At 38.2% G+C, this 13,051-nt stretch overlaps 1 protein-coding gene across 6 annotated transcripts in view; it reads left to right on the top strand.

Moving 5' to 3' along the window:
• The window catches only part of ctnnd2b (catenin (cadherin-associated protein), delta 2b), a 111,114-nt gene that overhangs the window by 82,196 nt on the left and 15,867 nt on the right, over positions 1-13,051 (top strand). For all 6 annotated transcript variants that reach the window (XM_051131319.1, XM_051131304.1, XM_051131296.1 and 3 more), the window contains 3 exons: positions 50-263; positions 7,879-8,062; positions 10,255-10,372. In XM_051131319.1, the coding sequence (XP_050987276.1) occupies positions 50-263; positions 7,879-8,062; positions 10,255-10,372 (516 nt within the window). The remainder of the gene's footprint in view (positions 1-49; positions 264-7,878; positions 8,063-10,254; positions 10,373-13,051) is intronic.

The raw sequence follows: 13,051 nt of genomic DNA, 5'->3' as shown, positions 1-13,051 counted from the left end.
TTTTAGCGTAACATATTTTACAATGTAATTTATTTCTGATAAATATCAGATACGGAGGCAAGGTGGGATCCAGCTGCTGGTGGACTTGCTGGATCACCGTATGACAGATGTGCACAGGAGTGCCTGTGGCGCACTCAGGAACCTGGTTTATGGCAAGGCCAATGATGACAACAAGATCGCCCTGAAGAACTGCGGTGGGATCCCTGCACTTGTGCGGCTCCTGCGCAAGACGACAGACGTGGAGATCAGAGAACTGCTTACAGGTGCTCAGGACACATGAAGCACATTTATTTCTCATTCAGTTGCATCTCTTTTGTTCTCTAGCGTGCTGGGATACTGGTGCAATGTAATTTGTCTACACTGAAAAAAAAAAGGCTGCTACTTCTCCCTTCAAGTGTACCTGGTAAATGTATACCGCAGAATCGGACATAAACATTACCTACACTATCAGAACAAAAAAAAAAAAAATTAGGCATTTTACATTTAATACAAAATAATAAATCAAGGTAGTAACAATTTAAATAATACATTTTATTTGTGAACTTATGTTCAGCTATTTTATTTAATAGTTAACTTTTAACTGTTTTTTAATTTTTCAAATCATCGATCATTAAAGCTTGATAAATATTGGTCACCGACACTAAGATTTACTTTAAATTTCACCAAGCTGATTGCTCACTAAAAACTCCCACAGATCACGTATTCATGCCATTTTAAGTCTTATTTTGAAATAACAACGTGGCTATATCTAATATGTGAGTTGTTTACTTACTTTTTCAAATTAGTCTTTCCATTAAAGGGGTCATCACTGCCCAGTACACAATCACCCTATACTGATAAAAATCCACAAAGTGGTTTTTATTTAATCTGTAAAAAAATTTCCCCTTTTTCAAATCAAGCCATCTTGTCTGTGTGACGACACATCAACAGAGGCCGCTCCCTCGATAGTTGATTGACATGGCTGTCTTACCTTAGACCCGCCCTGAATGAGCTATAACAGTCCGATCACCATTGTTTCAATGCCGGAAAGGGACGTAGACAAGAATGGCTCCTAAGCGATTGAGGTGTTCTGTTGTTGGATGTAATGAACGTAGTAGTCGTCATTTACTCCCGTCATCTGAGCCGCTGAAGACGCAGTGGATGACTTTTGTTTGTGAAGGGAATGCACCTCCTGTTCTAAACAGATGCGTCTATGTTCGCGCGATTCATTCGTGATCCAGCTTTACTTACAGTAAAGTATAAGTATAAGTGAGTATAAGGTTTTTTTTAATGAATTTTTGCAATCGCCTTTCCTAATAATGTGCTAGTTAGCAAGTTTCATGGCTAAATGCAGCTAAAGTAAACAGGCTTGTCACTCCACAGAGAGAAGAAAGGGGTGGGGCGGAGCGAGCAGAGCTCATTAACATTTAAAAAAACATTGACCAGAAAAGGTTGATTTTTGCAGAGCTGATTTTGGCAAGGTAAAAAAATGAGTTTTTTTACACGACCATTAAAAAGTTTTAAGAAAAGCATGTTATAGACTTTTCATAAAGACCCTAATGAATCATATCAACTTGTGGAAAATGGACTTTCCGGTGACCCCTTTAACACCATTATATTGTCTATTCAGACTGATTTGAGAAACGCGCACAAATACAAGAGGCAGGATTTATTGCATGAACCAATCACAGCTGATCATGACTAGTCATATCCAATCATATCGCGATGGAGACATTAGCTGTGTTTCCATCACCCTGTTTTTATGTGCATTTTGAAGTATCCCATCAAAAACGAATGATGGAAACGCCACATTTCTAAAAAAAAATCCCTTAATTCGCAAAAAAGTTTTTAAGCTCGCTTGAGGTGGTTTTTGACTTGTGTGAAAAAGGGTTAATGTGAATAATGAGAGAAATGCATTTGCAGAATAAATTCCTCCATATGCATCCAAATAGTCATGTGACTTTGTGCTAAAGAACGGCAAAACCCATCTAACCAGTGGACCGATCTCATTCCACAGCATCTCAAATGTTGTTATGGCCATTCTGAAAAGCCTGAGCAAAGTCTTTCGTCAAAGTATTTCTGCATAATTTCCTCCCAAAGCTCGCTTGCCTCTTTTGAGGAAACGCCACTGCTCTATATGTAGATTTAAGGTGTGTTATATTATATTATATTAAATTATATTATAAATCAGTGTTTCTGCAATTCCTCAAATTGTCACTCTCCCAACATCACAATTTGGTGCGTCGTCAGTGTTTCAGTTCAATGTTTCCCACTTGTAAATAAGACTTTGCTTGGTCGTGTGCTCATACCTTGTAATTCCGATATTTCCAACTCCACTTGAAGGGCACACTATGACCACGTACACACACTAGCTAGATTGTACTCCTTAATCGTGCTCTGTACACACATAGTTCACTGAACTATGGGAGTGACAACCGCATTCGACAACCAAATTAACTCCAGAAAAATACAGGTAGTGACAACTGCATTTAGAAATTCTATGCAATGTTTACGGAACTGAACTGAACAGCTAGTTGTTAATGATGTATTTAAAAATGCATCAGAAATGTGTGTTCTTCTGTATGTGAGATGCAAGAAAATAAGTGAAAGAAGTCTTAACCTGTGGTAAAGTATTAGTGTTGCCAGATATTCATAGAAAAAAAAACAACAAACAAGGACAAGCACAAAAAACTCTAAAATACCAAATCAAATTCTTTGTTTTACCAAAAAAATCATATAGCTCATATCCACAAAAGACCACTTTATTAATTCCATCTTTATGAGGTAAAACCAACAGCCCTAAAAGTGCATGTAAATATGAGGACATGGCAACACTGCAAGACAGCACTCTCTAAAGCAGCCTCCCAAGCATAAACAAAACACAGCATGTCTATCAGCGGTAATTTAGTTAAAATCGACGGACAAAAAGAGTCTTTAGCCAAAAAATGGCAGATACCAAATGACCAAATTCTTATTCACTCCTGCAATTTGCCAAAATGTTGCTATGGTTACAAATACGGGAGTGACTGCTGTTCTGTACACACATGAAACAATAATTTATGGGACTCGCTCTTGCATTTAAATTTTGCAGAAAACTTGCATAGTACGTAGCATTTTACACTTATAGTATGTACAGTAGTTAAATTGAAAAGGATGTTGGACCAGTGAGAAAATGTGAACAAAACGTGTCGCTGCTGATTAGGACACGGTGTCTGCCCCCATCTTTGAACGTGCTGTATCTTTATTTCCTCTCTCACCACCTTTTTTGTAAGTTCAGCGTGCAAATACATTGTTTGTGACCTTTCTGTCACTATCTTTGGCTTCTATATAATTGGACCCATTATGTTAATCAGCTCTCCTAGAATCATCCTCTTGTTACTGTAGACCCCACTACCCATTAAATGATTTGTTAATGATCTCCTAATTGGTTAGGGCTATAATAATTAAGGATAATACCAGGGCTTGGCGTAGCCTCTTTAGGGACTTATGTATAATGAGTCTTGACGCATTGACAAAAGACAAAGGCTCTTCTAAATCCCCTATAGAAATGTTTCTGGTATAGAGAGACGGTTCCTGAGAGATGTCGGAAAAAAATTGGGCGGCAATTTGCTTTTTGAGGCATTTCATAAATGTCAGATGCTGAATTGTTGGGAGACGCTTCAATAGGATGCTGCGGCTCCCTTGTGTTTCAGCCTAGTGAGCAATCTAAATGTCCATCAATTGAAAAATCACCATCCTCCTGAATCCAGAGCTCGGAGAAACATCTAAAGTGTTTCAAATTGAATATAGGCAGAGCGAATCTGAGTGGCACTTGCTTATTACAGCTCCATGCCTGTGTGCTTGTATTCACTTTGGCTGAAACATTTGGAAAGAGGCGAGAAGCCATTTATGCTGTTTCTAAGACAATTAACATGTAAATTAGAGAGTGGTTCAAAATAGGAGACAAAGAGTCCTCTCGTCAGTCCATAACAAACCCTCCTCATGCAACATCTCCGCAGACCCCAGTCGCCTGCCGATTGCTGAAGCCAGACGTGGGTCTGTCGTGCCTGCCGGGGCCTGAATTTGAGCTCAGAACTCCTCGTTCTGCAGGTGGTTGCATAAAAACAGGAAGTCTTTGATGTTTAACAAACAAGATCAGATAGGATAAGATAAGATAAGATTAAATTGGTTAGAGCAGAGCTGTACACCCTGCTAGCAGCACAGAGGAAGTACCTACAAAAGCATTGCCTTGTACACTGCAGTGAGCCCATTTCATGCTTTTGAAATGAAATGTAATGAAACATGTTAGCGATGTATGTGTTGCATGGCCATGCATAGGCAATTCTGAATAGTGAAAGATGCTGTTTAGAACCAGATGGTGTAGTTACAGCATCTACCAGCAGGGCAGTGCTAACCAGCCAAACCATAAGCCCTTGGATTTAGTGCATTATCTCATTAGTAAGGTCCTCAATTACCTAAATGGCAGTGAGACATCTAAAAAATAGCCCCCAAGAGCTGAATTGAGAAACACTAGTAAGGAAGATGTTTCCTGCCATTACTGACTCATAAAAAGGCGATTATAGTGTCCCACATGAACATTGTGGTTGATGCCACACAGCAAACTCACATTAGTGGAGGCTACCAAATAAATGACAGGCAAGCATCCATAGACTTTTTTCCAATTTGTATACTTGTAATAAAAGTATGTACTTCACTGCTAATGAAAAAGTATGTAATTTTGAATATGTAGCAGCAACATTAGGGGCCATATCATCGGGTGCGACGCAAATGTTTTTTTGCTAGTTTCAGTCCTATGCAGTTATCATTTTCATATTCAGCGGCATGTTGTTTAAATAGCAAATGCACTTAGGCCTATCTCTTTGCCCATGATCATGTTGGTCTAAAAACGAAACCTGGTCTACAGTCAATGGCGCAATATTTTTTTAAATTTATTTTAAGAGCGCATTAGTAATGTGCGCCTATAGGCAAGTGCACAATGCACGTACCCAGCTAACAAAAATGTGTTCCAATAACGTTTTGATAACATTCCCACTTAGTTATGACAACGTTATTTCTGAATGTTTTGTAAACGTTCAAACGTTCAAACTATCAACTTAGTTGATAAAATAATTTGTTACCCGGCTGTCTTAAAATTTTAAGTTCAGTCAACTCAAAAAAAGTTTAGTCAACTTGAAATGTTAATTTGTACTAAGTGACAGCTTAGATATTTGAGTTTATTCAACTTAAAATTTTAAGGCAGCTGGGTAACTTACCCCGCTTTTAAGTTTAACAAACCACATTTTTTGTTAAGTCACATTTTAAGTTGACTGAACTTATTTGAGTTGACTGAACTTAAAATTTTAAGGCAGCAGGGTAACAAATTATTTTAAGCTGACTGCAAATTGTTTTTGTTTACAGTGCAGTTTTTTTAATGTTTGAGGAAATGTTCAGAACGTCCAGTTTTTTAATGTTTGAGGAACATTTTTTTGAACGTGAACGTGCCAGGAACATCCCAATCTGCCGTTGTCATAACGTTATGAAAACCTTATATTTGAATGTACAGATAACATCAAAAAAAGGTTCTGAGAATGTTGTTTTGAGACTGTTTTCTCTTACCATTACGAGAACCTCAGTCGTGTGCAAATAACATAAAAACGTTCAGAGAATGTTGTTCTAAGACAGTTTTCTCTTACCATTATGAGAACCTCAGTCATGCACAAATAACATTAAAAAAATGTTCCAAGAATGTTGATCTAAGATCGTTTTTTCTTTCCTTTAGACCATGTGCTTAGATCTTTAAAATAGGGCCCTAGATGTATTCAGATGCTCATGTCAAAAAATTATTTTTTTACACCGTTGAGTACTATTTAATACTGTTTGAACTTGCTTGTGTGTATTAGCATCTAGCTAAATTTGTTACTACTGTAGCAGCTTTGAACTTGGTTTCTGTAACTGAAAAAAAAAAAAAAAAAAAAAACATTACAGAACTTAATTTTTTTGCACTCTTTTGCTGGAATACACTACATGATTTTTGCCCGGTTTTTGCCCCAATTTACAGTCCGAACAAGTTAGTTGCTGAAAGTCAGAGCCAGTCTGCAGATTTGAGTGGACAGATTTCATTGAAAATTACATAGTGTATGATGGTCAGAGACTCAGATTCCATGCAGTCAGAGGATATCAAACATGTTGATATTCTGAGCCAATTTTAAAACGCATGTTGTTTTCTTTTGTCACGTGTCTCCTACTGTCTCCTAACATTCCAGGATTTTTCTCCATATAGTGGATTTCAATGGGAGGCAATGGGTTGAAGGCCCAAATTGCAGTTTTAATGCAGCTTCAAAGGTCTCTACATGATCCTAGCTAAGTAATAAGGGTCTTATCTAGCGGAATGATCGGTCAATTTCTAAAAAAAAAAAAAATAATTCTATACTTTCAACCACAAATGCTTGTCTTGCACTATTTCAGCTTCACACATTATGTAGTCATGTTGCAAAGATCACACGTGACGTAGGCAGAACTTGCAAAGAAAGTCAAAACAATGATGTCAGATGATTTTGATTCTCTACTGTAACCTTATGAACCGGATTACACAGACGAAGAACTAACAATGCATGACCTTTCCAACCTGATTAAGTAACGTGTGAAGTTGCTGCGGATCGCAGATCTAGTGCAAGATGAGCATTTGTGGTTAAAAAGTATGACAATTTTTATGTTTTTAGAAAATGACTGATCGTTTCGCTAGGCAAGACCCTTATTCCTCAGCTGGGATCATGTAGAGCCCTTTAAAGCTGCATTGAAACTGCAATTTGGACCTTCAGCCCACTAGCCACCATTGAAGTCCACTATATGGAGAAAAATCCTGACATGTTTTCCTCAAAACCCTTTTTTTCCCGATTGAAGAAAGAAAGACATTAACATCTTAGATGATATGGGGGTGGGTAAATTATCAGGACATTTTTATGCTGGAAGTGAACCAATCCTTCAAGTTATTTGTGTGACAACACAGTAGTGAACATTCTTGATCAAACATTTGCTACCAAAAAGTTTGGTTTGGTTTTTGATGTTTTTAGAATTCTCTTGTTTGATCAAAAATACAGTAATACAGTATATTTAAAAGTGTAATTTATTCCTGTGATGACAAAGCTGAATTTTCAGCAGCCATTACTCCAGGCTTCAGTGTCACGTGATCCTTCCGAAATCATTCTAATATGCTAATTTAGTGCTCAAGAAACATTTATTACTATAATCAATGTTGAAAACACTTGTGCTGCTTAATGTTTGTGGAAGCCAAGATAATTCTTTTGATAAATTGAATCCATCCTTGCTGAATAATACAAAAAAATCTTAAATTTGGCATACTATTGTAATCATACTACTGTATAATGTGGGATGCACCATACTGTTTAGGAACACAAGTCTGTGATATTTAACAAACAAGATAAGATGCAATTAGCTGGGAGAGAGTTTTATACCCCGCTAGCAGCAGGGAGGAGGAACATGCAAAAGCGCTCCCTTGTTCACCGAATCAAAGCTGTAGGGGTCTCATGAAAGAGATGAAATATTTATAACGTACTATTTTTAATAGTATGCAAAATGAGCCACAGTTCAGTTGCATGCAACTTTCTAGCAGTACACAGTTCATTCTTGATTGTGATGTGGCTTGGATCACACCCTCTAATGTTCATACAGCTGATGAGGACACACTAGTGAAACTTTAGAAAGTGTTTCATTTAAGGGCTCTTGACCAAGTCCTCATGCAATATTCAAAGGCATGTTTGTAGCCTGCTGCAATCAGTGTTTTTAATTATATGTTTCTGTGCACAACAAAATCTCAAGGTGAAGAAGGGAAACTGTAGTCTGTATAAACACACTGTGTGTATTCCTCATTTTTTGCTTCATAGCTGATGTTTTTGTGTACAGGTGTGCTGTGGAACTTGTCCTCATGCGATGCTCTGAAGATGCCCATAATTCAGGACGCTCTGGCAGTGCTGACCAACACAGTCATTATTCCTCACTCGGGTTGGGACACCTCGCCCCACCAGGACGACCGCAAGCTGCACCTGCATTCCTCACAGGTGCTCCGCAATGCTACCGGGTGCCTCAGGTACAGCTCCTAATTAATGTCAATCCAAGTTTTTTTATTTTTCAGCATCTGTTGTTTTTCATTGCTCATCACTTTAAAGGACCTGTAGTTGTCTGTTGTTGGTCCTAAGAGGCGTAATCTTCACCTAGAAGCAATTCATTGTTTTATTAGGTGATTATTCAAATAAGAATTATGCAGATATTATGTTAATGCCTTAGAGTTTCCATCTTTCAAAGCGACATGATATGATGAATTTGTTCGCTTTCAGAAATGTCACCGTATATTGGGGTCTCAGCGGGCAAAAGTACACGGCTGGATAATGGCTCTCTGCTTCTGTGTGTCAACCAAACACATTTGCGAATTAGCTTTGAGGCTTTTCCAGGAGCCCTTCACTGATAACTTAAGTTAATTGATTTGAATAAATAGATTCAGTTGCATTTGATGAATTTGGCTGGTCTCAGACTCTGTGCACAAAACCATTTTGTGATGGAGCTTGTTTTGCCACTTTAGTAGGATTATGTTCTGCCCAGTATTGGTCGGATTCAACAATGGGATTCTGTAGCTCTGGAATAGTATTAAGCACTGTGATTGTGCACCTGGTGGCATGCCAAAACCTTTCCCTTGCCTAAATCTCCTTTAGACCCCAAAGCAATTATGTTGCCTATTCATTATCAAATATATATGGTAACATTGTTTTAGCTTTTTTTTAAAGGGTATTTGACTTTTTTTGCATGTTTGCTTTGTGTCTGTACTTCTGCCTTCGTCACACGTGACCTTTCCAACGTGACTATGTAATGCATAACTACGTAAAGTCGTGGATGCAGAGCTAGTGCAAGATGAGCATTTGTGGTTAAAAAGTAAAGAAATGTTTATTTTTTTTAGAAAATGGCTGGTCATTTCGCTAGATAAGACCTTTATTCTTTGGTTGGGATCATGTAGAGCCCTTTGAAGCTGCATTGAAACTGCAATTTGGACCTTTCAACCCACTGATCCCCACTGAAGTCCACTAAATGGAGAAAAATCCTGGAATGTTTTCCTCTACAGACTAGAACAAAACTAGAACAAAATATGACGTGATTGACTTTTTAATTAGGCATTAAAAACAGGTACCTTTGGAGTCTTTAGACTTAAATGAGGTCGGATTTGGCACGACACAGGCATGGGAAAACCTTTGGCGTAGTGTCAAATCTTTATGTATCTGGGAAGTCCACTATGTGCGGTCTAAAAAGCCTCTAATACGTTTAACTGCTGTATGTTGTGGTTTTGTCATTTTCATGTGATGAAGGTTGATGCATCATGCATAAGTGATGATCACATTATATGCACATATTCAGGCTTTTTCATCATAATGTTTTGATATTTTGAATTTTAATATCACATTTTTCAGTTTCTAGTTTTTGCTGACTAGATGGAAAGGTGTATTTTGGAGCTATTACAAGTTCGCTCGAAACATCAAGAAATCTGCAGCCACTTTCGGAGCTCGGAAACTTTTTACTTTCAAACTCATTTCGATATTAACAGCACTTTACATTTATAGCACATACTATATGCACATACCCTCCTCTCTCCCCCTGCGCATCAGCTTTCAGGTTTGAAGCGGCAGGATTGTAGAAAGTGCTGAGTCACTCTTGGATGGCTGGACTAAGCTCCCTACGCCCAGCGTGATAATTAATCCTCTTCATGGATGGCTGAGGAACTAGAAGTCTGATTGAATATTTAATGGTTGGACACAGTTGCCACACCACCTGCAGCTGCCTGAGACACACAGATCTCTTAGAAGCTTCTTGGAGAGCGAGAGAGAGAGAGACGACAGGATGTGGTCTTTGATTTCTCACAGGCACCTTCGAATAAGGCCCTGCTCAGATCAGACTTCCTGATTCAGGTCTCCTGAGGCTCCAGCTCTTGGGATTCTGAGCTTGTTGCTTTGAGGCATGTTGCTGGTGATTCATAAAGCTGATGTTTGGAATTTTTCGACGTTAAAAAACTTTTGCAGAGTTGACTTCTTGAAGAGTATAAAAACACTGCTATCCATACATTGCTCTTAGAGTAGAAAAGTGAGTTACTACTCATTTCCATGAAAAGCTTATTGATGTTGAAGACCATCTGCCCTTTGGTTGGTTAAATATTGATTTAGAAGCTCAGAACTGCCAAAACGTAATCAATGGAGTCGATAATACAACATGCGTGACATTGTGTGAATGTGTTCTCTACAGGAATGTGAGCTCAGCCGGAGAAGAGGCCCGCCGCAGGATGAGAGAGTGTGAGGGGCTGACTGATGCGCTGCTCTATGTCATCCAGACAGCCCTGGGCACCAGTGAGATCGACAGCAAGGTTTGACCTTTCCCTCCTCTGCCTTTCTACCAAAGTGTATGCATTCAGCGGAGCGCCACCGAGAATTCGAGCAGGTTTAGTTGTGCAGTTTTTGCTCCCTGGCCATTTCGGTGCAGAACTAGAGCACTTCTCTACTGCTAAATGTTAGATGAGAGTGAAGACGCATTGCAAAACAGACAAAAACTCCTCAGCCGAAAAAGCCAATTCTGCTAAAAAAAAAAACCCTGTCTGAACCATCTTAGTCTCAGACGGCACGCCCACGGACCACCCACAGTCCGTTCGCTCACAGTCTGATGAATACTGCGCATAACAATAAAAATCACCCTTGATCTGGTGTGCATTACCCAAAAGCACTGTTAGCCATCTATGGACACAAGTTACCAAAGTAGTTCAGTGATTCAGAGTTTCCTAAATCTGTAGTTGCAATAAACATTTGCACACAACATCACATAGTTGATTTGTAGTTAGAAGCAGAGTTTCTTGTTAGTAAGGCATGTAGATGTGAATAAATTATGCTCTGAATTAAATAAACAAGCGAACAGGCACTTTAGTCTACATCTTTCATATTATATAAATACACATTTCATTGTACAAATTTTAGTTTGTCAAAAGTGTTTTTGAAAGGGTGAGGATGTGCTCTGGTATTTCGGAGGAACATTGGAGTATGACGTAAGAGGGAACTTGTGATCGAATCCAACATCTGTAGATAAAGCAAAACAGTGGAGAACGAAGACAGTGAAGTAGTCCTCAGGTGCTGTGCTAGTTGTTTACATAGTATGGAATAAAATCCAGTAGAGGTCAAAAGTTTACATACACCTTGCAGAATCTGCAAAATGTTAATATTTGACCAAAATAAGAGGGATAATACAAAATGCATGTTATTTTTTATTTATTACTGACCTGAATAGGATATTTTACATAAAGGACATTTACATATAGTCCACAAGAGAAAATGTATACAATGACTCAGTTCAAAAGTTTCTTAATACTGTGTTGTTACCTGAATGATCCAGAGCTGTGATAGTTGTTCATGAGTCTCTTTTTAAACTCCTGCTGTTCTTCAGAAAAGTCATTCAGGTCCCACAATTTCTTTGGTTTTCTTTGGCATCTTTTGCATATTTGAACCCTTTTCAACAATGACTGTATGATTTTGAGATCCATCTTTTCACACTGAGGACAACTGAGGGACTCGTATGCAACTATTACAGAAGGTTCAAACGCTCACTGATGCTCCAGAAGGAAAAACAATGCATTAAGAGCCAGGGGTGAAAACTTTTGAACAGAATGAAGATGTGTACATTTTTCTTCTTTTGCCTAAATATCATATGAAGATTTCAGATGCAAAACCAGCTAAATCCATCTGATGTCTTTCTTTTAAAAATGCATTTTTATCAGGCTCGGATGTATGGGTTTCTATGTAAGTACCAGTACTTCTGATTGGGCTGAGGCTGGTATTTTAGCGAGTTTGAAGAAAAAGTATTTGAGGGACAAATAATGTGTCAAGAGCATTCACTCAGTATCATTATCTCATTTTTGATCAAGATGGCTTTTACCTGGTTTTGCATCTGAAATCTTCATAAATGTTTTTATTTAGTACTGCCCTTCAGAAGCTACAGAAGATACTTACATGTTTCCCAGAAGACAAAATAAGTTAAATTTACCCTAATCTTCAAATTCAAAAAGTTTTCACCCCCAGCTCTTAATGCATCATGTTTCCTTCTGGAGCATCAGTGAGTGTCTGAACCTTCTGTAATAGTTGCATATGAGTCCCTCAGTTGTCCTCAGTGTGTAAAGATGGATCTCAAAATCATACAGTCTGCTGGAAAAAGTTCAAATAAACAAAAATGCTGAAAAATCAAAGAATTTGTGGGACCTGAAGGATTTTTCTGCAGAACAGCAGGCAGTTTAACTGTTCAGGACAAACAAGGGACTCATGAACAACTACCACTAAACAAAAAAACACAGCTGTGGATCATTCAGATAACAACACAGTATTAAGAGTGTGTAAACTTTTGAACGGGGTCATTATTTTCTCTTGTGGACTATATGTGAACAAGATCCCTCTTATTTTGGTAAACATTTAGCAGATTGTGCAAGGTGTATGTAAACTTTTGACCTCAACTGTATATTTCATTCCATGCTGTGGAATGACTCCCGTCAACTGTTAGGTTACCAGCATTCTTCAAATCATCTTCATTTATGCACAACAGAAAAAAGAAATCCCTAGCATTTTCCAAAACCATCTTGTATGTTTTAAAACTGGTCCAAAGCAGTAGTTTATTTTATTTTTCCATCAGGGACAACAGACATTGCATTAGACAGGCAGTTTAGGTTTTGTTTTGTCTCCTCTAATTGCTTTTACCACCAACAATGTTGTAAAAAAACAACTGCTCTTCATAAATGCGGTCGCTTTTATGAGAGCTTTATGGTAATTACACAGATAAAGTCATGCAGTGACACACCTCTTTATATTGAGTCAGGTTTTGTTTGATTTTCGAGGGGTCTCTGTTACTGGCGTAATACTTTGTGAGAACAAGTTTAAATGAGGGGGAAAAAAGAGCGTCACACTTTAATCCCTCTGAAAGCATTTACAAGATCAAAGTCGTCCTCTTTGTTTTTCCTGCCTCACTGCTCATCACAATAGGATTAGTTCTCCAGCTCTCCACTGGAGTCCGTCCA

The sequence above is a fragment of the Labeo rohita genome, chromosome 2, assembly GCF_022985175.1.
Source record: "Labeo rohita strain BAU-BD-2019 chromosome 2, IGBB_LRoh.1.0, whole genome shotgun sequence".
Classification (NCBI taxonomy): Eukaryota; Metazoa; Chordata; class Actinopteri; order Cypriniformes; family Cyprinidae; genus Labeo; species Labeo rohita.
This window is presented reverse-complemented; position numbering and strand designations above follow the sequence as displayed.